Source organism: Patella vulgata, chromosome 1 (genome assembly GCF_932274485.2).
Source record: "Patella vulgata chromosome 1, xgPatVulg1.2, whole genome shotgun sequence".
NCBI classification, from domain to species: Eukaryota; Metazoa; Mollusca; class Gastropoda; family Patellidae; genus Patella; species Patella vulgata.
The window spans coordinates 75,794,200-75,819,408 of record NC_065879.2 but is presented as its reverse complement, the minus strand read 5'-3'; the positions used below and the strand labels follow the sequence as shown (position 1 = coordinate 75,819,408).

The 25,209-nt window shown below is 36.5% G+C and overlaps 1 protein-coding gene and 1 long non-coding RNA gene across 5 annotated transcripts; one reads left to right on the top strand and one right to left on the bottom strand.

Annotated features, from left to right (window-relative positions):
• The first annotated feature begins 388 nt into the window (after positions 1 to 388).
• On the top strand, positions 389 to 16,621 carry LOC126808713 (caspase-1). Of its 2 annotated transcripts, none has more exons than XM_050533643.2 (11): positions 389 to 914; positions 4,963 to 5,376; positions 6,187 to 6,255; positions 7,469 to 7,816; positions 8,628 to 8,693; positions 9,008 to 9,064; positions 9,447 to 9,533; positions 10,285 to 10,380; positions 14,206 to 14,508; positions 15,676 to 15,874; positions 16,368 to 16,621. In XM_050533643.2, exons 2-11 carry the CDS (start codon positions 5,067 to 5,069, stop codon positions 16,498 to 16,500), a joined length of 1,668 nt encoding a protein of 555 aa, XP_050389600.2. In that variant the 5' UTR covers positions 389 to 914; positions 4,963 to 5,066; the 3' UTR covers positions 16,501 to 16,621. The 2 variants fall into 2 exon arrangements, with proteins under 2 accessions (XP_050389600.2, XP_050389599.2); XM_050533642.2 differs by lacking the exon at positions 389 to 914 and adding an exon at positions 1,107 to 1,258.
• A 5,857-nt stretch (positions 16,622 to 22,478) lies between these two features.
• Positions 22,479 to 24,113, bottom strand: LOC126808739 (uncharacterized). 3 transcript variants are annotated; one of them, XR_008789146.1, is made up of 3 exons: positions 23,845 to 24,113; positions 23,193 to 23,380; positions 22,479 to 22,869 (listed from the first exon to the last, which is right to left on the bottom strand). It is a non-coding gene; the product is annotated as an uncharacterized LOC126808739 (long non-coding RNA). The 3 variants fall into 3 exon arrangements; XR_007674732.2 differs by having other exon boundaries at positions 23,193 to 23,355; XR_007674731.2 differs by having other exon boundaries at positions 23,193 to 24,113.
• Between the last annotated feature and the right edge of the window lie 1,096 nt (positions 24,114 to 25,209).

Below are 25,209 nucleotides of genomic sequence, written 5' to 3'. Positions count from 1 at the left end.
GGTAAAGGGGGTGTTCTTAAGAGGGAGGAAGGAAGGGTCGGGGGGCTTCTTAAGCAATGGGAAGGGGACCCGCAACTTAAGAATCAAAGTTCAGAGTATCGGACACCGCTGTCCAATCATCTAGCATAGTAGAAATTTTGTACGCGAAACGTCGCTCAGTAATAAGCAGTAATTGTATTTCATAGAATTGTGACCTGTATGAACATTGCGAAACTAGTCATTACCGGTGGCAATTTGTTAAATATCGTGAGACATCATTGATCGCGACAACTGGGAGACAACTGCAATAAACTTAACCATTTCATTGTCACGTTTATTTTAATAGAAATGGGTTTTCCAATATAGCATAACACTCGGTACGGGCGCGTCGAATTATTTTGGAGTTATTGGGTGTTATTGGGTAATTCGACGCGCCTTAAATTCAACTAAATCATTATTTTGTGTTTCCAAAGTCAACATTTTGTAGTTATTGGTTGTTAATTTGGAGTTATTGGGTGTTATTGGGTGTTATTTTGGAGTTATTGGGTGTTATTGGGCAGTTATTGAGTGTTATTGGGTAATTCGACGCGCCGCTCGGTACACCGGGGGGAAATGTATTGCACTAACTGTGAACATCGGTTTGGGAAAATTGAAAATATTATCGTTAATCTGAAAATAAAATAGCATATATATTTATGAACTGTCAATATATATCGGTTATCAAAATATTTAAATTGGAATTTAAGTTATACCCGGAATGAAATAAAACGAAATCGGATTTGACGTACATCATACTCAACAAATACTGAATGACACCTATATTTTCTTTTATGCACACCGAATGAATTCTTTCCCTTAAACGTAAATGCGGAAGGTAATTCTTTGGAGGAAGATTGTTTATTTTAGGAATTAAACTTTTTCAGCTAATTTACAGGGTGAGTATATAGAGAGTATATTATAGTTATCCACTAGTTATCGTTAGTGTAGGCCATTTATACAGTGGATAAATACTGATTAATACTGATCAATGTGAAACAGAAAGTAGCCGACTGCCTGGAGAAATAGGCTAGTTGTGAAATTAACACAGGAATGAGACATAGGAATGACTAGCTATTAATCGATCGTAACATATATACACTAAAGGGCCATTTAGAAAAGAACAATTTATAAATTTGCTTATACTATGGAGCCTAATTAGAATTATATTTTTTTCATTCCGTTTTTGTTTTTCGCTTGGATGGCACGAAAAACAAGGTCCCGTGTACACGTCAGCGTAGAGGTGAGATGAAATGTACCAACCAGGATATTGAAGATGATCATATGCCATACAGTGTGCTATGAGGGAAATTGTGACCGGACAACGGCCTACTTTAACTTGATTTCGAATTCCAACTGTCGAGATCTATTTTACGTGCGTGCCAACGTTTACACTCCACCTCGTGTTTTCGTTCCATCCAATTGACTATTAAGCGCAGGTTCTCTCTTAGCACCCTGCGTGACGTATGTCCATCTTCATTAGCCCGGATAGTGCAGAGTGTAGAACGTTACATCCCATTTCACGGGGTTGGGCCTCCGAGTGGTCTAAAGCGTGCACTTGGTTTTATAACACACGGGATTGCACACGCAATAAGAGCGCATTCGAACGCACTTACAATGAGATGAGGATAAGTTGAAATCATAGGCGTAAGGGCTCGATGAATGTTAGGGGGCAGAACTTGAAATGCCCGAAAATATTCGGGTTACAGACGACGGTGCCGGTCTTCTGCAAGTGGCGGAGGAGCAGAGCTTACCGTATACCCCCCCCCCCCCAAAAAAAGAAGAAAATTTGGAAAGTTTGACGGCCATAGACGCGTTTTCCTGTCGCGAATCATGATAGTGGGAACCTAGCATTAAGACGGCTGTATTAAAGGACACTATTGGTGTCAGTAGAACTGGTAAACACGTTCCAAATATAATTTTAACACAGAGATCTACGATAGATGCGTTGGGAAGATTTCAAGAAAGGGAAGTGGCGAACGCGAAAGGAAAACACGAGTTATCCTTCTATATAACTGCATGACTGAAGTAACAAGTGATAACAGATACACGGGTGAATTTCTGCTCACTAATAATTTCTTCGAAGATCAAAAGTTGTTATGTGCGGCTGTGAGAGGATATCTGATAATTCAAAAAAGTAATTGAATGTCACTAGATAAGGGAAAACGAGAAAAATAGAAATAATCCTTACATTCCCTTGTTTTTATTCGTTCTATGCTTAATAAAAACATGGTAATGCATTTATTTATGCATTTGGATTATGACGTGACTTTTAAATATTTTAATAACCAGAAGCCCTTTATGAAGGGTGTTTCATGTTTCACCGGTATCCTCTTACCAAGATAAATTTAGAAATATCAGATAAATTTATACATAGAATGGTCCCGTGATGCATAGACGTACGAACTCGATGAATGTTTGAAAATTTAACTGCCGCAAACGCGCTTTCCTGCTATTCCACTGCGTGAATACAGCAACTTCAATGACATGGTCCAATATAGCCTACCTTATGTGACTTACCCGAATCCAAAATTAAAAAAACCCCAGTAATCCTGATGCATAGGCGTACGAAATCGATGAATGTTTGAAAATTTAACTGCCGCAAACGCGTTTTCCTGCTATTACAGCGCGTGAATACAGCAACTTCAATGTGGTCCAATATAGTCTCCTTACCCGAATCACAAATCCGAAGCAACCAATCAATCGTCGCGGGGTATGGGGACTCGCGAAAATTTTGAAAATTTAACCGCCACAAATGTGTTTTTCTGTTATTCTAGCCCGTGAATTAAGTAACTTCAAAGTTTCGAATCGGGTTGCAACCGAAATTCTGCTTTATGCCGACCTGAATTCCATCTTTCCAAATTAGGGCTCGAGCACTTTATTTTGACAACTAGATGAAATAATTAGTTTTGTTTTCACTTTACCCGTCTGCCCGAAAAGCGAAAAGTCAGAGTGCCCGAAAGTTATGGGGAAGCTGCCCTGCCCCCCCTCCCCCGCCCTTCTGGCTTGTACGCCTATGGTTAGAACCAGAAGCGGACGTATTGGGAACAAGGTAGAACTAACACAAGTTACAATTTTATGGATACACAATTACTGATTTTAATAGTAAGGTAGAACTAGTTACGAACGGCTTTAAACTGGCTACGGACGGGCTTCTACTGCTTGGCAATGGCAAACTTACCCTATCTGAGCTGGATATGAACAGACTGGACGGGTACTGATGAGTTGGATGTGCTGTTAATGAACGAACTGGGATCTATTATAGGCATAATTTACATATTCTACCCGACAACAACCCGTTTAACGACTTTCGAGAACGGAGGGGGGGCGTATTTGAGAACTTGTTTGAACCTGTTAGATGTGATGGGGGCTTTAAATATCTACCTTCATTCATTCAGGAATTGCCTCCTTAACACCATATTGTAAATCTTGATGAATCTCGTCAGGATACGGGTGTCAAGTATGCCAATTTTTGCTGTTAAGGAGTGGCCAAAACAAGTCAGCCAATGTGGATTATCCTACATGTATGTTGTCAGTATCCAGGAAATTAAGTACAGTGGACTCTGACACATCCGACATCTGAATACTATATATGGCGTTATGCCAATAGGCGGTCATTATTGAATGAATGCAAGTGGGTTTTGTGTTGGGTCAAGCCCTAAAATAAGCTATATCGTCTGGCGTGTTTGTTGTAATGTCCGTTAGTCCCTTAAGGCTTATCGTCCGCTTCTACTTTGGGTGATATCGCTGACAAATGTTTCCCAAGAAATTTGCCAGAGGAGCTAAATAGTAGGCTTAGTCTAGCATATGTAGGAGATGCAATTGATTAGGAGACCTATCGATACCTTTGCCTTGGGTAAAGGCACAATGCCTTTTGCAGGGTAGCGTACAATGTAAATTTTATCCAAAGGAGTTTTCCTGGAACTAATAATAGGGTAACGCATACGAGACCGTAAGAAAGATGGCGAACGTGCGCAGTCTGGCCCACGTTGCCATCGAGGATATGATCTTACTAAGGCTGGATTGGTAATGGAGGGAAAATCTGGCTGGCAGCTTGACACCACCTGCCTGACTCAAGTCCTTGCAGTATAAAGCAAACATTCACCGGACCAGGTGTTGCTGTGTCATTGGCCTTCCCAAGAAAAAAAAAACGACCTCTTCCAAGCCACCCAACATCCCTTACTGTAGGTATTTCGGAGTAGCGTTAACCCTCTGGATGATCACCTTAGATCCCGTCCATTCGGTCTTAGGGCATACCTCAAGTCGTCACAGAGTAGAACAGACCATAAGGCCTTTGACACCAATCTCACACACGAAATCGTAAATTAATTCATAGATATCGTGTCTGTTTGTTACTGGAACTCAATTTATTTGTGTGAGATTTCCCCTTGTCTGAGAGGCGATATGCGCTGTGCTACACCATGTAGGCTTGATTTTAGAATTGTAAAGCGTCTCCTTCACCTTCAGCTCTGTTATTAACCGGTAGATATTTCTGTGGAGATGGTTTAAATTAACTTAGCATCATATTTAAATCTGTAAGTGTTGAGTTCCACAAGGGAGTTTTGACATCCAGAGAGGATGTGGAGCCCGTCTATATTTTAAATCCGTTCATGCTACAAGAAAGTTCAACACATGACAGTTTTACCCTTTCAGGTCGAGTCGGTCGCCTCCTCAGTCCTCCTTAGATTCGCGTGTAAGGGATCCACGTCAATACTACTCTGTTGCCTTTTGCAAGGGGCTATTCGTAAGCTTGCAGTACATGTATCTTTTTCTAGGCCTTTTATTTGGTGAGAATGCGGTATAAATCACCGTTGTCAGTCACCAGACCAGGGGTTTTAGAAAGAGATACTTTGTAGTATTATTTAAAGACTTAGTCAATGGCATTTATTAGCAATAACAAATGATGTTCTGTATTTTGCTTTATCTTTATTTGTTTTGTTTTTCTAGGCGTAAATGAAACATAAAAAAAGAACGAGATGGTCAAAACAATTGTTTTACAATAACTGATGAGGTGACATTTAAATAGTGAAATCAAAATAAACTCAAACAAAATGCCGTATGAAAAAGGCAAACTTCCGGACGAACAATATAACAAGATTCAATCTAATTACCCTGAGCTTTTAGCAGACATTAAATATGATCCTATGGGTCTTGCTCGTTCATTATTTAAACACCAGGTCTTCGATGCTGATGATCTGGAGAAAATAAAGAAGGAAGAGCGACGAGACGATGGCGGTAAAAGCGACGCAGCAGCTAAACTGTTGGATATCTTGTTAAACTGTGGCAGCATGGGGTATGGTAACTTTATAAGAGCTCTCAAGGACAGCAAATATAATAATGCTTTATTCCTACTAGAACCAGGTAAGATTTAATTTTGTAGTTAGATTTATCTTTATAAAATACAATTAAAAATAAGGCCAATGAAAGAATACAGTTAATATAATGAATAAAGGGTATTTAAACAATAAGGTTAATGGATCAATATAAGGTATATAACGCCTTCAAAAAAAAGAGAGAAAAATATCGAATTATGTGCAAACTATTTACTATTCTGTCAGTTTAGTCTATTTTAGAAATAGGTTATTGAAAATCTGAATTCACCTAACTGCCTAATGAAGTGTATTAATATTGCTAGAATTTTTGCTCTTGAAATTAATGAGGGCAGTATATTTCATTAATTAATATCTTTGGTGGCAAGTTATTAAATTCACATATATGTAGAATTGTACTAAAATCAACTTAGTGAATAAGTGACAGTTGACACATAAAAAGAGTTATAGAGCCAAAACATAGCTGGTTGTATGTGTCAATAAAATACCACGAGATTACACGTGCTGGGAAATTTACTAATTACGTCATTTGACTAAAGTAACCAATCATATCAGAAATTTCATAGGTTCAAGGCTATGAACAGGCTTTTCTGTGCATGATATCCATGAGCCCTATAAAAGAAATCATAGTAGCAGTGGAAGGAAACCGGAGTACCCTGAGAAAGCCCAGAGTGGTTGGACAGGCGACCCTACTCCTTGCTTGTGACGTTAACTATTCGGCCACCCAATCCCAATGTTAAAAAGGCATAAAAATACATAATATATGCAAAAACAAACAAGTTTTTTCCCAGAATTTTAAGTTGTAAGTAAGAATATGAATTACTTCGAATTTTTTTTACAGGTTTCAAGAGAGGCGAGGAGGATACAACAGCATCTGGTAGCTTGTTAAATAAACCTCTGAGACATTTAGGTGAGTAAAAAAACCCATCTCCGTTCTTGACTGAGTTCGTCAAAAACTTTAAACATGAACATTATACAATCGGGCACATAGCCGCAGCTTCAGCAGTAGTTCCCTTAGGAACGGTCTCTGGTCGTCCATATATAGCTGCAATATGAAAATACCCACCCATGTTTTAAGACTATTTCCTACCGTGTATTTTTCACCGTGATTCAACTTTGTTCGCGCATATCGAACGGTAACTTCCTGGATTATGGCCCTTGATTGTACAAAAAAAAATCGCATTTTTTATCCAATTTTAAAAATCGTTACATTATATCACCGGACCGACACTACCAACAAAATGGCTGCGCAATGTACGCAAAAAGTGTAAAAATGTAGGGAATACCAAGGTCGCGGACCCGCTAGAGGTCACAATTTTTAACCGATTTTGATGAAGCTTAAAATATATGTTTATATCTCCAAGATCTCGGTTTATGGCCGCTCATTGTACGCAAATAGTGTAAGGGTATATACCAAGGTTGTGGAACCTCTAGAGGTCACAAGTTTTTATCCGATTTTGATGAAACTTAAAATATTTGTTTTTATTCCGAAGATCTCTTTTCCTTTCTTTATCCGATTTGGATGAAACTTAAAATATTTGTTTTTATTCCGAAGATTTCTGTTCCTTTCGATATTCCGATATAGCCCTTGAGTGTACGAAAAAATAACTTCTTGCAAAATTTTACCAGTTGTTGAAATGTTGCGATATTTTGAATGATAAACTGGAGTAATATTTTAACATGACAGAAACATTCTAGAACATTTAGGAGAAAAAACACCTGATCTATACATTAAAATTTACTGATCTATTTTTCACACTCACCTAGTTGACTAATAGGTTTTCTATTTTCATTACATCTCAATAACTAGCATGATGAAATAAATAATACTTGTCATCATGTCTTTTTAATTACTATTACTACATGACTGTAACATTGACCGTTGTCAAGACTTCCTTTATCAGCAGAGTTAAATTTTGGGGCGGTGGACGTACCAAACAAAAGCTTAAATATACAAGCTCTAAATAACATTGGCAAAGGAAAATCAACTGTCCAAACTGTACAGTTTTATTTATAAAATTGTAATACACAGAGTAACATATCAATCTCAGGGGATATGCTTTATTTTATGAAAAAGAAATCATCTGGATGAAAAGTCTAAAAGCATAATTTATATTTTTCAGATAACATTATACCTAATCCCTTACTCGTCCAACTTTCATATCAACTTCAAAATGATAAAGAGAAAATAACGAAGCTTGGAGTTGGGTTTGGATTAGAAATTGAAACCATTAACCGTATATTTCAACAACATCAGTTACGACCAGAAATGGCTATTCTTACCATATTTATCAATTGGCTTAGTTCCAGCAGTAATGGAAAATCTAAGAATGAAATAAAAGATGAATTTATACGAATATTTTATGCATATGGTATGACTGAACTTTCAAATAAACTCTCTGAAGTTCTGCACAGATCCTTTGAGATGGAACCACAACAGAACTCAAGTACTGGAACTGAGTACAGTAAAGGTGAAAAATAACATTCAGCACATGTAGCAGGGGCGGATCCAGAGAGGGGGGAGGTGTGGGGTCCACCACCCCATCCCCCAAAGATACATTGTATCAGGAATCTGACAAACCCCCCTCCTGCAAAAATTCCTGGATCTGCCCCTGTGAGGGTAAAATATTGTTTAATGCAAGAACTTATAATACATGCCAGATTAATATCATTTACTCTAAGTCCAATCTCCTTTTTGTCCCCAGCCTTTCGAAGAAAGCAGGGGAATATTAAAATGGGTCTGTCTGTCCGTAACACTTTTTGGAACACAATAACTCTGTTCTATTCGAGCTAGAATTTTCAAACTTGGTGTAGGTTAGGTGAATGCCTTGATGGAGTTCGAAGAGCATTTTCTGCTTAGGGTAAGCAGAGATAAGCAATTTGATTTGTTGATGCTTTGAGATACAATAACTTTAGTTCTAATTAAGTGAGAAGGACTTGACTAAGTTCGATAATGAGCATTTTCTGCTCAGGGTAAGCAGAGCGATAAGCTATTTGATTGGTCGAGACTTTGGAAAACAATAACTCTCCTTCCAAATGAATTCTATATATTTACAAATTTAGCTCATACAACTCAGATTATGTATGAATTATAGTCATACAAATTTTACACCACTGACAAAGGGTTTGGACAAGACAACAAACATATCATATATATTGGCTCTCTATTTAAATTATTGGAATCTTTTTCTTTGGCCAACTTCAGATGCAAATAGAATGCAAAATCCACAATTGAATTCTCTTGAAATCTGTTTTTTTAATTTGTTTTATTTATGTTTCTAGTTGGAATGAAGGATATTGCTAGTGTTGAAAATCAAGAAACACATGAAAATAAAACTGTTACTTCAGGTAGGATGTATGTGGAATACTGGGTCATTTTTTGCTAAATTCTCAAAATAAAGTTAATAGTATTAATACATGTATTTTTCTTTAGAATCACTTTGTTGAATTTTCGAATGCATTTTAAGGTTGGTTATTTGCTTCACGTCTTCAAGAGGTTTTCTTTTTATCGCATTTGTTTGCCTTGGATGGTTATACTACAAACTCCCGTCTCACCCAATCTTATTTGTAAATAGTTGATGAGAAACAGAAAAAAATTTGATTGGGTATGTAAAGTATACAATATATTTTCCATATACATCAAGGTTGAGTATTAATTGTAGGTGAAGCTCGTATTGTTGAACCGCCAGCACCAAATGAAGATAATCAACCAAATACAGGTCTGTAGAGTACATTTCTTCTTGAACTTTGAACTTTATGTCTGGAGTGAGAAAATATAAATATAATGAAACTTTGAGAAGATTGCATTCTAACGGAGTAGCCGTCATCAAATGACTATTTATTTCTGTTTTCGATTATTGTAAAGCAAGGGTGTCTGTGTATTGCACCCTGACTAGAATGACTTGGATTCAAAAGCCTGCATCTGCCGGGAAAAGTTTGCAGGTACTTTTCGTGGTCAACACTTACAGGGCGAATAAGAAAACTAGTCATTCATTGGCGAATCTTTAAAGTGACAATAATTTTATGACACAGAATAATCTGTCGTCATAAATCAGATTAGATGTTATGTTGATTGTATGTAGATATTTTCTATGTAAACAGTAATGCGGGATGTTGAAGCAATACAGAACCTATCAATACAGCAACCTCCACAGATAGCTTGTTACAAAATGGATCGAAAACCTAGAGGTAAGATAACTCTAGTAGATCAATAAAATCACATTTTATTGTGTTTCAAGGAAAATGTTGTCCTGTCTAACTTTGTTAGTTTCCGCTAAGTTCTGCATTTTTCTTGCAACAGAATGGAATGGAATATGGTTTAATGTCTCATCAACACAATACTTCCATCATTTTGAGACTAACAGTTGTGTTGCTAGTGCAACCCAAACTCTTCCTTCGCTTTTCGTACAATCCAAATGACAAGGCAAACTTTACTTTCATCTATGTAGACACCACCCTTCCTAGTAATAAAATGAGTTTTGTAAGTTTTAACTCCATTATAATGTTTCAAATTACTGGTAATAATTTATTCCCATATGATTCATTATATTTTGCTTTTGTTAACCTTTATTCAGTAGGTTGTGTTCAGATTATGCTTTGGAAATTTGGGCTAATTCATAAAAAATGATTTTATTTGCTGCAATGTGACTCTTTCATTAAATTTTGGTTATTCAATTGAAAAATGAAAAATTTGACACATATCTCATAATCCAAGTTTCAATGTGAACACATTATAGACTATAATGGTTTTCAAGAAAATCAGAAAACATATAAGATGCTTTGCTCTAAGTAGGCTAGTGTTTGGATTTTCAATGATCAGTTGAGTATATGTATAAGGTTATTTTGGACATGCTATGGTATAAAAATAATTATATTTTATTTTTAGGTTTAATAATGAAAGTTATATCCATTTAATATAATTTGTTTTATATATTTTAAGGTTATTGTATTATAATTAACAATGAAAAGTTTAAACGTAATACTACGGATAATGATTCCATTATGAAAGATCGTAAAGGATCTAGCATAGATAGAGGTAAGTAATATTCTTCACCAAAACTGCGTAATGGATTTAGATCAAATGTCTTACTGTTTAGTATATTCCTTGGGTAATGTTTATTCATATTTTTTAAAATCTTGGTTGCTAGAACCTGTAGACAAATTTGTCACATTCAATGGGTAGGAATTTTCATATGCCCACATCTTCATGTGGACATATATTGTTGTCGCCACTGTCCGTCCGGACCTCCGTCCACAATTTGTTTGTGGACACTCTACGGATCACAATATTTATCCGATTTTGACGAAACTTGAAATATAGGTACATCTCCAAAAGATCACGGTTCCTTTCGAAATTGGCATGTATCGGACCGTAACTTCGTGGATTATGGCCCCTACGAAAAATCACATTTTCAGCTTGTAGACACTTTACAGGTCACAATTTCCACCATAATGTTGGTTGAGTTTGAATTTCGTGAAAGTCGTACCGCCCCTCGAACACAAATAGTGTAAATGTATATACAGTCTTAAGACCAACTAGAACTCAGCCAGATTTCTTCAAGTTTGGGAATGTGACCTCAAAGATTTGTTGAAGAGAATCCTGTCATCAACCTCTCAAAGACAATAAATTGTAGCCCAATTATTATCTATTCAGATGGTGTATTGTATAAGTGTCATATTACACTGCTCTATATTTAGAATGTAACACTAAAGCTAGATGGGTTTGGAATCAGATTCTATGAAATTTGAATAAGAGAATAAGAAAAACTAATCAAATTAAACACAGAAATAAACAAATTTAATAACAATTTAATAAAATTAAAAAAAATTGATTCAAATATTACATAATGTAATAATAAGCTTATTAATTTGATGTAATATCTACAGCAGCTTGTCTAAGCCAGGGTATAAAATATCTTACATTATTTTACTCATATACTTTGATATTGACCAATTTGATGTTAACCAATTAAATGATTTTGGAACTTTTTCTTGGGGAGATAAATATTCATAAGTAAAACAAGGGTTGTTGAGCACATTACGATTGTATAACTCTTGCCAATTATATATTGATTTCTATAGAAAGGGGCCAATATCGAAATATTAATGGCCTATTGATCCATCGTACAATACTATTTACGAACTTATCAATTATCAGTAAAAGAAAATTTGATCCAAAATTATCTATTTTGGTGCAAAAATATGAACATTTACTGATTATTTACATACAGGGAAAAGGTCACCCCAAAACAATCTACATGTATTTGTTATTTAAAAGAGCTAACTCGCTAATATTTAGGACCTAGAAATTGACACAAATGGTTCGCAACACAAATAATAATGTAATATGAATGTACATAAACTGATTTAGTATTTATTGCGCATGCTCTCCAGATAGGAATATGACGTAACCGTTTGAGTTACTTGTGGAATATATCTAGCCCCGTCCTTCTAGTCCCTTTATAAATGGCACTTAAAGGCATTCGTGAACCGATGGTAAAATGTTTATTTTGTCTTACAATCTTATGGAAGCCTATAACTACCATTTATAATTTCTACTTTTCGCCCCTTCAAAACACGAAAGTCGAAAAGTGACCTTGAAAGTAGAGACTACATCAACTTCTGAGGCGAAAAGACAACAGTACGACAGCAAGCCAAAATCAAAGGTCGCTAATATCGCCATCAATACTAGACTTTATAAACTATTTTGTTAACGCGAATTTATTGTCAATGTCAACAAAACAGTACACCTTTAATAATGTATTATAACAATATTACTTATATTCTCTGTCACCACAGGGGGATCACGTGGCTAAGTGGGTAAGACGCTAGCTCGCTAGCCTGGAGGTCGGGTGTTCGATCCCTGCTTTGGCCGAGAAAGTTCATCCAGATTTTCCGGCGTGGTTCTCCCTTGTCAGTGATGCAGGACGGGAGGGGCTGACGAGGAAAGCTGTCTAGTCGTTCGGATGGGACGAAAAACCGAGGTCTCGTGTACACATTGGCGTGCACGTAAAAGATCCCTTGGCAGTTGGAATTCGATATAAGAGTAGGCCGTAGTGCCGCTGTCCGGGCAAAATTTCCCTTATAGCACACTGTATGGCGTATGCCCGTCTTCATTAGCCCAGGTTAGGAGCAGAACAGTAGGACGTTAAAACTCCATTTCATTTCATTTCATTTCTGTCACCACAGAGTTCTTGATGTGGAAATTTACACGGAAATATTTATTTATGGCTAGGGATATGATATCATATCTTTCTTATCTAAATTAGATCCTGCTTATATCATATCCCTAGCCATAAATAAATATTTCCGTGTAAATTTCCACATCAAGAACTCGTAGTATTATTCTTACAATTATTCTTTGATACATAAACATATAATATTAAGTTTTTTTCAAAACCGGATACAAATCGTTAGAAGGACCACAGTCTTCGATCCGATTATCACAAAATTCAAACCCAGGGTGTAACGGTGTATATTTAAACGGTTTTTAAAATCGGGTATAAACTGTAATTTTTGGTACACGCGGGGTCCATAATCTAGGAGGTTACGGACCGATATGTGCGAATATGGAAAGAAACAAAAATCCGTGGAATATAGACATATATTTTAAGTTTGATCAAAATCGGATAAAAAAATTGTGACTTCTACAGTGTCCACAACCTTGGTATTATATACTTTTATACTATTTGCGAACGAGGAGCGGGCAGTTTCAATCCGATTTTCATGAAATTCGAACTCAACCATCATAAGGGTGGAATGGTGATATGTTAGAACAGCTTTTAATATTGGATAAAATGCCAATATCAAAAGGAACCGCGTGTCCACAAATAAATTGTGGGCTGACAGGGGCGACTCAATACACGTCCACTTGAAAATATGGGCGTACAAAAATAGCTCAGCATGATAAAACTTGGTTTTTGGAAGACTAAACAACTGATATCAAAGACTTTATATGAAATGAGATTTTTATTTTAGAAATTAAAATGTTAAGTTATTTGATACTCCCACTGGCAGGTTAATAGTTGTCAACGCTTATGTAATTTATATTAGGGCAATACTACTCAAGACGGACATGTTGTTTAGATCAGCATACCAAGCAATTAAAATCAGTGAACCGGACCAAACCCAAACATCCAAAATTTAGCACTTTTTCCTAGATAGTCCTAGCACTGTATAATACCAAGCTTGTGGACCCCCTATAGGTCACAATAATTTTTATTCGACTTTGATGAAACTTAAAATGTATGTTTATATCCCAAGGATCTCTGTTCCTGTCAATATTTGTGCGTATCGGATCGTAACTTCCTGGATTATGGTCCCTGATTGCACGAAAAATCATGTTTTAATTAGCTTGTGGAAATTTTTATTCATTTTAGACGAAACTTGAGATATAGGTTTATCACCAAATGATCTCGGATCTTTTTGATATTGCCATGTATCGGACAGTAACTTCATGCATTATGGCCCCTGATTGTACGAAAAATCACGTTTTTAGCCTGTGGACACGCTAGAGGTCACTATGTTTGTCCAATTTTTATGAAACTTGAAAGGTATGTTTACAACCCAAAGATCTTGGTTCCTGTCGATATTCGCGCTTATCAGACGATAACGTCCTGGATTATGGCCCCTGATTGTACGAGAAAAATCCCTCTTTTGTTTTAGATTGTTCTGTATGAATCTCTTGCAAAATGTGGGAGTAGCTTGCCTGGCAACCGCTGGCTAACATTGTGATGGAATGTCTTGTTTCAGGTGTTAGAATTTTCTCATAGACAGATAAATTATTGATAGTCCAATGCAACTTAAAGATGGGCTGTTAAACCCACTTGAGCTTTCGTTTATAAATGTCTTTCTTTTTCAGACCGATTGAAAGAAACCTTTGATAAACTTTTATTTATAGTGGAATCCTATGATAACCTTAAAGCAGGAGAAATGGCACGCAAAATTAACCAGTTTGCGTTGAATGAAGATCATACAAACTATGATTGTTTTGCTGTTGTTATTTTATCACATGGCACCAGAGATAATGTCTATGGATCGGATGGTAAACCCGTTGCTATTAGAGATCTGACAGGTCCACTCAAACCTCTCACTTGTCCTAGTTTGTGTGATAAACCAAAGCTTTTTTTTATCCAAGCATGCCAGGGACAAGAGAGGCAACAAGGTAAACCAATTATTTTTATATGCTCCATGGGGTCACGGTGACTAAGTGGGTAAGACGCTGGCTCGCTAGCCTGGAGGTAGGGTGTTCGATTCCTGCATTGGGGGAGAAAGTTCATCCAGATTTTCCGACATGATTCCCCCTTGTATGTGAAGCAGGGCGGAGGGCCTGACAAGTACAGATGTCTAGTCATTCGGGTGGGACGAAAACCTGAGGTCCCCTGTACACATTCGCGTGCACGTAAAAGATGCCTTGACAGTTGGAATTCGATATAAGAGTAGCCCGTAGTGCTATTTTCGATATAAGAGTAGGCCGTAGTGCTGTTTTCCGGGCAAAATTTCCTCATAGTACACTGTATTGCTTATGCCCGTCTTCATTAGCCCAGTTAGGAGCAGAACAGTAGGACATTAAATACACCCAGATTTAATATGGACGTATGTTGTTGTCACCTTCGTCTGTTGGCCTGTTAACCATTTGTCCGTCTGACGTGTCAGATGGAAGACACCTATTGAAATGCAGAATTACTGTATCAGAACTTTTGGAGTTATCATCTCGTTTAAACATACACTATGCAAGAGCTAAATCTGCCTATTGCAGGTCTTTATTTAGGCCTGAAATGTTATCTAAATTATTAATTAGGCATTAATTAACTTATCCAGACCATAATCAACTCTCGATTGCATCGCTAGGCTGCAATGTTTATTGGATTAATTAGGTTCCCATTTGCTGTTTGACTTCAATTCATAATAAAATCATGAAATGGATAATCGAGACTATGTTTTTTTTAGCCTACCAAATTTAGTCATGATAATCGAGGCAAGGCCAAAAATTCAATCGCTAAAACCTCGGTTCATAGTGGATAAATTTGACTGAAATTTTCAGCAAATTTCCTTTACAGTATCTAGTTTTAACTGTTATAGTGAGAACTGCCAACTCTTTATCTAATTTCCCATAATATATCTTTAAGTCTAAATTTCTGAAGAATTTTGTGATTGTATAAAATAAAGATGAGAGTATCTCCATTCAGTAATAAATTCAGTAATTATGTATCCATAAAATTATACCTTGTGTTATTTGTTTCATTACCACTTGGCTAACAAAGAAGATTTGATCAGAGTCACCGATTGAAACTGTTTCTTTTTCTTACCTACCATATCATGTACTTTTTAGGGTTGGCTATTGAAAGAGATGTAACGCCTGAAAATGATATTGATGAAAATACACCAACGAGAGGAGAAGTTATCCCTAATGAAGCGGATTTTCTACTTGGCATGTCCACCATTCCAGGCTTTGTGTCTTTTCGTAATAAGAAAGAGGGGTCATGGTACATAACTAAATTATGTGAAACTTTCAATAAATATGCTAAACAGTAAGTTATTTATTATTTGGGTGATTGAAAACCCCTTTTAGAAGGAGTCATCAATGAATCTTGATCTGAGTGATGCACAGAGAGACATGCTTGATAATGATTACCTTTAACAGTTATTGTTAAAGTTAAGATCTGTCATTTCCATTTTTATTTTTATACGCCCACATTTTTCTGTGGACGTATTATGTCGTCATCCCGTTCACATTTCTTTGTGGACCCTCTACAGTCACAATTTTTATCTGCTTTTGACGAAACTTGTAATATAGGTTTGTATCCCAAAGATTTGTGAACAACCCACACACAAAAAAATGAATGCAAGATCTAATTTTAATTTGAGGGGACATTGGTGCATTTCAACAAAATAAAATTGTTTATGAACTATATGTTTCTACTTGTGCTTCATTAAATTATGGACATATTAGTGCTAGATTATTATTCACGGTGCATAATTTACATATCGTTCAACTAATTAATCGGTATATTTTTGTTTCAGTTTTGATATATTGGGTTTATTAACAGTGGTCAACAAAGAGGTTGGAGAAGCCAATGCTGATTTAGACGGAGGTAGATTTAAACAGTCACCAGCTCCTTTCTATACCCTGAGAAAAAGACTCATATTTCAGTAATATAAAAATAAAATGAAGAGTTAATAGACTGTCAAATAAACTGAGAGTGTGGAGAAATACAATATTTAAATATAAATATAACGGGATGTGATATAATAATAAAGACAAATGATCAGAAAGAGGTCTAGAAGCTTCGTGTTAAGGGGGTGTTCCCACTTTGCCGGCAGACTTTCATGTCAAATTTTGCCGCTAATCTAGAGTTTTTCCTAGAACAATGGTGTTATATACGATAGTCCATGTATTAATTTTAACAAATGGTCAATTCTTGTATCAACAAGTTGTCGCTATTTCTTAACCCGAGGCCTTTTGGTACCACCAAATAATATCTGTGAAATCGTGATTTCGACATAAGATTGTTCTTGTTTTATTAAGTTAATGAACTTATAAATATTAGGATGGCATGCTGTCATTTTATTCAACTTAGAATGACAACCTACTACGTGGTTGGTAGTACGGGACCCTGTTGTATCAAAATGGTTCAACGCATTACGGCCATTGTTATCAACTACTCCCGTCATATAATCAGCAAACCGCCCTATTTGTGGAATGTTTAAATCTACCACTTCCAAAACTAAGAACCAAAAACACTCGATATCACACATTCTTATCAGTGACAAAGCTGATGCCTGGCGTACAAATTGTCTTATCAGAGGGTTGTCCCGGAATAATGTCTGAAGTCCACAATGTTGAGCAGCTTTTCCAAATGGCCTGGCGAAAATGAAACATGCACCCTTTAACATCAGAATTAAATACAATCCTTCCGGCATTTTGTGCTGCTGTCTCGAAATCGGTAAATATAGTTGATGGGTTCAAATTTAAACCAATATTATGGGTTCAGTAATAATATCTGAAACATTTGTTCGTAGGTATCCTGTCGCTTATTTGCTAGCAAAGCACACACGAGTGGATAAATTTTTCCACCTATCATAGAATGAATTGTATATATCTGGTAAAAAAAAGCTGAGGGCACATACTAAATGTTCCGTCACAAAAATATGAATCACTGCTAGCGAGAAATCGTAGATTTTCATCTGTTCATGTACATATTTCTGTTCGAAAAAAGCAGAAACGTGTCACCATTAGCTGTAGTTTGGTATGATTCTGTAAGTTCTATGTCCTGGTGTTCTTTGGGTAATGTTGGTAACATTTTTGATCATGAGCGGTATAAGGCGGAATGGATGGAATAAAAAGTTGGCACAGACTGTATAACTTCAGTACCTTCATCAGTTCGTAGACCTGAAACAATATAAACAAATGGCATAGAACTTACACAATAGAAATAATATCAAAACAATTACTAGTATTTTATTTTCAGTTAGGACATAAGATTCAAGATTAAATGGCACAATTTACTTACTAGTTATTTGTTCTTGATAAATACTTGGCATTGGTCTGGGGTCAGTTTTTACCAAATCCAGCATGGATGACAAAAACGTTTCAACTTTAATCTTTACATTATCTAGTTGATGATTGTGTATGGATCCAACAGTGGTAAGAACGTCATTCTTGGTGTTTCTAGTAGCTGGACATTGTTTTGTTGAACATTTCCAATGGACGGCATTGTGTATTACATTTCGGCAACCTCGATTATTGGAGATAAAGCGTATAATAACCCGAACGTTTGCCATTTTAAAATAAATATAATTTCGACACAGATCGACCATCTATTTATATTAATATAATGAATTGAATTCATGTTTGAAGGCATAACGCCGGCATGAACTGGGTTCAAAATGTCATTAATTATTTGGTTAATAAATTTTATTAAGAGGGATTAAGAGCCCATTAACGCTGAACACTATAGTGAATAGTTCTTGAGTGACTACTTTTAAACAGAGTATAGTTTTAAGATCAATTAAAGGATTAACAGTCTGCCGCATAGTGGGAAAACTTAGGTTCTTAGTATGTTACATAATAATAAATTTGCTGTTAAATTGGCCACATTCAAGAACACAATATTTTTTTATACAACTTTTACAAAGTACAATTGTGTGCCCAAATTTTCCCAGCATTTGGTGCCCAAAATCAATGCAAGAATTGATCTAGAAAAACTCACCCTTAAGCCACTGGGCTAGGTTACTGGTGGCGATTTGTTGAACATTGAGAGATTATTCATTACCGGTGGCAATTTTTGGAATATTGTGTGACGTCTTTGATCGGAGACAACTGCAATAAACTGAACCACTGCTTTAATTATGTGACGTTTATTTTTATAGAAACGGGTTTTCCGGGGCGACCTTCGGATGTAGACTATGGTCGCGACTACAGACTGAACCGGCACCCAAACGCAAATGGCCCTAGCCATTGACTATTCAATATGGTGGCAACCACGTCAGTTGTTTCGCCTGCTATATTTTCTATTTACTCATGTATCTATAAAAACTGGTTAATTTTCTACACTGCGATGTGAAAGCAAGCTTAAAATAGGTTACAAATAGGATTAGTCAATTATCAATATTTTTTTATTGAATTTAATATGTCACCCAACCAAGATCATTTCACACGTACAGTTTTTTGTCGTGTGCATATATATATTCAAATAAGAAGATCCTAATCTCTCAAATTCATCAAAACAAGACGAAAAAAATCAAATTTAACATCTATACTACAATGCCCATTCACTAACTTTCAGGTGTTATCATGGGCCCTATAATACCGACCAAGGTGTAAATAACGCAACGCCAATCGGCAATTTTATTATATTTTTCAGAAAATCTTCTCAAGTGTCAGTTTTGTCAGCCATCTTATATCTCGACCGTGCTTTATCGCATGGTACGGCTGGTCAAGTAAATTGAACTAAATGTCATTCGCATGCAGATGGTTCGACTATAGTACGAAAATCCGTGCAACCAAAGGTCGCTCAGATATTGCATAACACCCACTGCACTTACTGTGAACATCGCTTTGGGGAAAAATCACATATAGGTGTGTTTCTCTTAAGCGTAAATGCAGAAGGTAATTCTTTGGTAGAAGATTGTTTGCTTGAGGTTTTAATTAGGAATTCAACTGTTTCAGCCAATTAACACGGTGAGTATATTATAGTTATCCACTAGTTATCACAGTGATTGTTAGGGTAGGCCTGTTAGTTAGTGGATTAATACTGATCAATGTGAAACAGAAAGTAGCCGACTGCCTGGAGAAATAGTTGTGAAAATAACAGACATAGGAAGGACTAGCTATTAATCGATCGTAACATATATGCACTATGGACCATGTAGAAAAGAACAATTGATCAATTTGCCGATTTAGTTTGCTTTTGGGGAGGCTTAATTACAATTATATATTCATTTCATTTTGTTTTTCGCTTGGATGGTACGAAAAACAGGGTCCCGTGTACACGTCAGCGTAGAGGTGACATGAACTGAGGTTTAACCAACCAGGATATTGGAGATGATCATACGCCATACAGTGTGCTAGGAGGGAAATTGTGACCGGACAACGGCGCTACTGCCTACTTGTTTTCGAATTCTAACTGTCGAGGGATATTTTACGTGCGTGCCAATGTGTACACTGTGTTCGTCCCATCCAAATGACTATTAAGCGCAAATTCTTTCTTAGCAGACTGCATGGCGTATGTCCATCTTCATTATCCCGGATAGTGCTGAGAGTAAGACATTTTACGGGGTTAGGTGGCCGAGGTCTAAAGCGTGCATTTGGTTTTTATACCACACAAAGCCAGACGGGATTGCACACGCAATAAGAGCGCGTTCGAACGCACTAAGAGGATGTGTTGAACTCATAGGCGTACGGGCTCGATGAATATTAGGGGTTCTGAACCTGAAATGGTGCCGGATGTCTGCGAGAGGCCACGGAGCAGAGCTTACCGTATGCCCCCCCCCCCCCCTCAAAAAAAAAGAAGAAAATTTGAAAAGCTTTACGACTGCAAACGCGTTTCCCTAGCGCGAATCATGAGATACATGTAGTGGGAACCTAGCGTTAAGACGGCTGTATTAACATCTTCTATTTCTATGTAACTATTGTAACACCTCACTGGTTAGCACGAATAAAATGAATAGTCAGACCTTTTATGCTCCTTAACGCCGTCACATATGTAAAAATAAAATAGATATTTAAGTTACCTCCTTGTGGAATACGTATGCCAATAATAATAAAGATGATGTGTTAAATTGTATACGTGTGTTAAATTGTATACGCAATGTGAAAGGGACATTTGAAAAGTCAATGAACAATTACAAATACTAGACGATCAAGGGCTGTTCTGAAATATGTAGCAGAAGAGAGTTTGCGTCACACATTGGATTTGGGGAGTTTTCCCGTGTATTTTCTACATCTAGCCAGCGACTGCATAGCACTGCATGGTGCTATCTACACATTAACAATAAATAAATTCATTATTTACATGTATATGGATTATGACGTGACTTTTAAATTTTTTAATAACCAGAAGCCCTTTATATGAAGGGTGTTTCACGTTTCACCGGTATCCTCTTACGAAGATAAATTTAGAAATATCAGATAAATTTATACATACAATGGTCCCGTGATGCATAGACGTACGAACTCGATGAAAATTTAACTGCCGCAAACGCGTTTTCCTGTTATTCCAGCGCGTAAATACAACCAATTCAATGTGGTCTAATATAGCCTACCTTAGGTGACTTACCAGAATCCCAAATAACCAGTCAATCGTCGCGAGGTATGGGGGACTGGCGCTTCCCGAGAAAATTATGAAAATTTAGCGCCGCAAATTCGTTTTTCTGCTATTCTAGTCCGTGAAATAAGCAACTTTAAAGTTTCCAATCGGGTTGCAACCAAAATCCCATTCTTTGCCGACAGGAATTCCAGCCATCCGGTCAGACTGTTGCAGCTGCATTCACAAATATTAATCGATGCCCGAAAAATGGCGCACAAAGAAGAGTGGTTCCAGACAAAATGTTTTAATCTCTTGTCAATTCAGTACAAATTCGTGGAATTCAATTACAAGAAAAGTAAAATTAGTGTTAGATTTCGGGCAATTGATTTGGCCAACTAGATGAAATAATATTTTTTGTTTTCACTGTACCCGACTTCCCAAAAAGTCAGATTGTCCGAAAGTTAGAGGGGGGAGGGGCAGATGTGATGGGGGCTTAAAATATTTACCTTCATTCATTCAGGAATTATCTCCTAAACATAATATCATAAATCTTAATAAATCTCGTCAGGATACGGATGTCAAGTATGCTAATTTTTGCTGTTCAAAACAAGTCAGCCAAGGTGGATTATCCTATGTTGTCAGTATCCAGGCAATTAATATGTTTAGCCGGTCATTCCTGAAAGAATGCAAGTGAAGTAGGTTTTGTGTTCGGTCAAGACCTAAAATAAGCTATATCGTCTGGCGTATTTGTCGTATTGTTCATTAGTCCCTTAAGGCTTATCGTCCGCTTCTACCTTGGGTGATATCGCTGACAAATGTTTCCCAAGAAACTTGCCAGAGGAGCTAAATAGTAGGCGCATATGTAGGAGATGCAATTGATTAGGAGGCCTATCGATACCGGTTGCCTTGGGTAAAAGCACAATGCCTTTTGCAGGGTAGCGTACACTGTAAATTTTATTTTATCCAAAGGAGTTTTCCTGGTACTAATAATAGGGTAATGCATACGAGACCGTAAGAAAGATGGCGAACGTGTGCAGCAGTCTGGCCAGCGTTGCCATCGAGAAGATGATTTTACTAAGGCTGGATTGGTAATGGAGGTAAAATCTGGCTGGCAGCTGGACACCACCTGCCTGACTCAAGTCCTTGCAGTATAAAGCATTCACCGGACCAGGTGTTGTTGTGTCATTGGCCTTCCCAAGAAAAAGGAACGGCCCCTTCCAAGCCACAAAACATCCCTTACGGTAGGTATCTCCGAGTAGCGTTAACCCTCTGTAGAACTGCCGACACCTCTTTTCTGGCACAAAATCGGAATGGAGGAGGGAAGTAGGCGTGGGCGGTTAGGATCTACATATCAGGATAAATAACTTAATATAATAAGCTGAGATTTGTTACTGCTGACAAAATTTATTAAAACTAACTGTTTAAAGTGGATACAAAGTTTACAAAATATCATGCTCGTCTTAAATACTCAAATAATGTGCATACTTGAAGCTTATATAACGTTTATCTTAAATACTAGTCACTACTGAATAGGTATTACGAACATACTTAGATTAGATTTCAATCACATGCACATCTGTGAATCAACCATCACATCATAAATTATACAGACGTCATAAATAACAACAAACGTATGTAACTGTTAGGACGAAGAAACTGCAACCAATGCTCTGGGTCTAAAATAAGATACGTTTACCGTTGATATCGTCACATCATCATAAATGGATTGTGAATCCAACAAAAACATATTGACGTCACCGGACCGAAGAAATATCCTGTAAGATAAGATAAGATAATCTTTATTTATAGTCGGTATGTATACATATAACAGTAAAACACAAGCTCCATGGAGCTTTTAGACCGACATAAAATATTTCAATTTACATTTAAATATATTACAGTAAAACATAACACATTCCTACTTAAATATAACACATTTTTAAATAATGATAAGATATTTTAAAACTATTAAAATTTACAGTTATAACATTACATTTAAAAGTTTCCTTTTATCACAGTCTATTTAAATGGAAATATCACAGTCAATAATTGCTATATTTACATACTTTAGCATTAGTAAACCACTTAATAAACTTACACATTGAACATTTACATTCTGTTCCATTCCAAGTTAACAGTAGCTTTTTAAATAAACCAAACTTAGTGGTTGTTCTGAAATGTTGTGGTAAGCTATTCCAAATCTTGTCAGCTTGGAATTCAAATGAATATTTTCCATGTTTTTCCGAATTAACATTCGGTACCTGAAGTAGGTTTGAATAGCGACAACTATAATATAATTTTTTTAACAGATATTAAATGTGACATATATGCAGGTCTGTCTCCAGCTAGAATTTTAAAAACCTCAATGGCTAATAGTCTCATGCGTCTAATTTCTAAAGTACTGACACCTGCTTTTGATATTACTTCATCATAATATGGACTATAAAAATCTTAAGAGCTCTGAAGTGTAGCTTTTCTAATTTGTCTGAGTTTCTTTTACCACAATTATGCCATACCAATGGACAGAAATTAAAAGTAGACATAATAAATGAGTGATGGATCAGTTTGTTTTCTACATGTGATTGGTAGAACATTTATTTGCTTTGAAGCCTTACGACAGATGTTTCCAATGTATGTGTTAAAATTCATTTGGTAATCAATGTCTACTCCTAGGAGTTTTACATCCTCAGTGAACTCAATATTTATACCATTGATATTGAATACTGGCTTCATGTTATGCGTTTTCTTACCAATGGCAAGGCCTTGGAATTTATCAGGATTGGCTTGCATATTTTTATTCGTAAACCAATCTACTAAACAACTACCCTCGTTTTCTAATGTATCTTTCTTTATATCAAAGGAGTCATGCCAGAAACTACATGTGCGAACGTGCGAATATGTTCAACTCAGAACCCGGCACATTATTGGAAGAAGAAGGTGTTGTCATCAGCATAGTTATACAGGCTTGATTCCTTAATGAGATACCGTTAGTCAGCCGGCATAAAACACTAAATTAATGCTAAGTAAAACCAATTGTGGACGGACGGACGGACGGGGGCGACGACAATATACGTCCACATGAAAATGTGGGCGTATAAAAACGCCCATTTTCACTTTTGACTATGTATCTCTTTGCGAGTGAATGAAAAGTGCTGTCAGATAAGCCATCCATATGAACTGTTCATTTCATGTGTAGGCAATTGGTCTGAAATGAAATGAAATGAAATGGGCTTTAACGTCCTAATGTTCTGCTCCTAACCTGGGAATGAAGACGGGCATACGCCCATTTTCACTTTTGACTGTGTATCTCTTTGCGAGTGAATGAAATGTGCTGTCAGATAAGCCATCCATATGAACTGTTCATTTCATGTGTAGTGTGACAGTATTAGTTCTTTAATCAGGTTCGGATGACAAGACTAGTTTAACATCTTAAAATACTTTTATTCTCTGCTTCTTCTAACATATTATATACAAAACTTAAAGACTCCATAACTAGCTTGTGTTGAGAGAGCCATGCCCTAGCTCGGCTAGGCACGAGTGTGCCAACTCCCAACTCTTACATTAAATGGCCGTTGTCCGTCGTAACCAGACCTGCGTGGTCTGCCCTGGCCGTACCTCTCTGAGATTTCGTTTGTTAATCTGGGTTTATAAACCATTCCAGACAAAGGAATCTTATTAAACATCTGGCTAATGTATCATATCAAGTTTAACATTCGATACATGCTAATCAGACAAAGAAAGTTTAAATAAAACATGCCAGCAAGTTTACATAATCATTACCTAATCACATAGACCAAGGACTCCAGGCATGTCGATAACGAACAGGTGTCAAGTTGGCAGGAAGCGTCTTTAACATCAGATAATCTGATTATGTAACATACCTTCCCTTTTTTTTGGAATAAAGTTATGAATTATATGAAATAACTTTTAAAGACTATTACAAAATTAAATATAAATGGAGTCGATGGTAACTACCCTAATTAATATATAAACAAAAATACGAAAAATAACTATAAGCTGATTAAAAGTTATATAAACAAAAAGAAAAAATGCAAATGGCAAAAGAATAAAACACTGGTTGAAAAGTAATAAGATATTGGTTGAAAAGTTCATAC

Excerpts from the sequence above, each read along its gene's own strand:
- LOC126808713 (XM_050533643.2), top strand. The coding sequence starts at position 5,067 with ATGCCGTATGAAAAAGGCAAACTTCCGGACGAACAATATAACAAGATT. Across the intron at positions 10,381-14,205 it reads AGGATCTAGCATAGATAGAG|ACCGATTGAAAGAAACCTTT; the intron begins GTAAGTAATATT and ends TTTCTTTTTCAG. Across the intron at positions 15,875-16,367 it reads TTCAATAAATATGCTAAACA|TTTTGATATATTGGGTTTAT; the intron begins GTAAGTTATTTA and ends TTTTTGTTTCAG.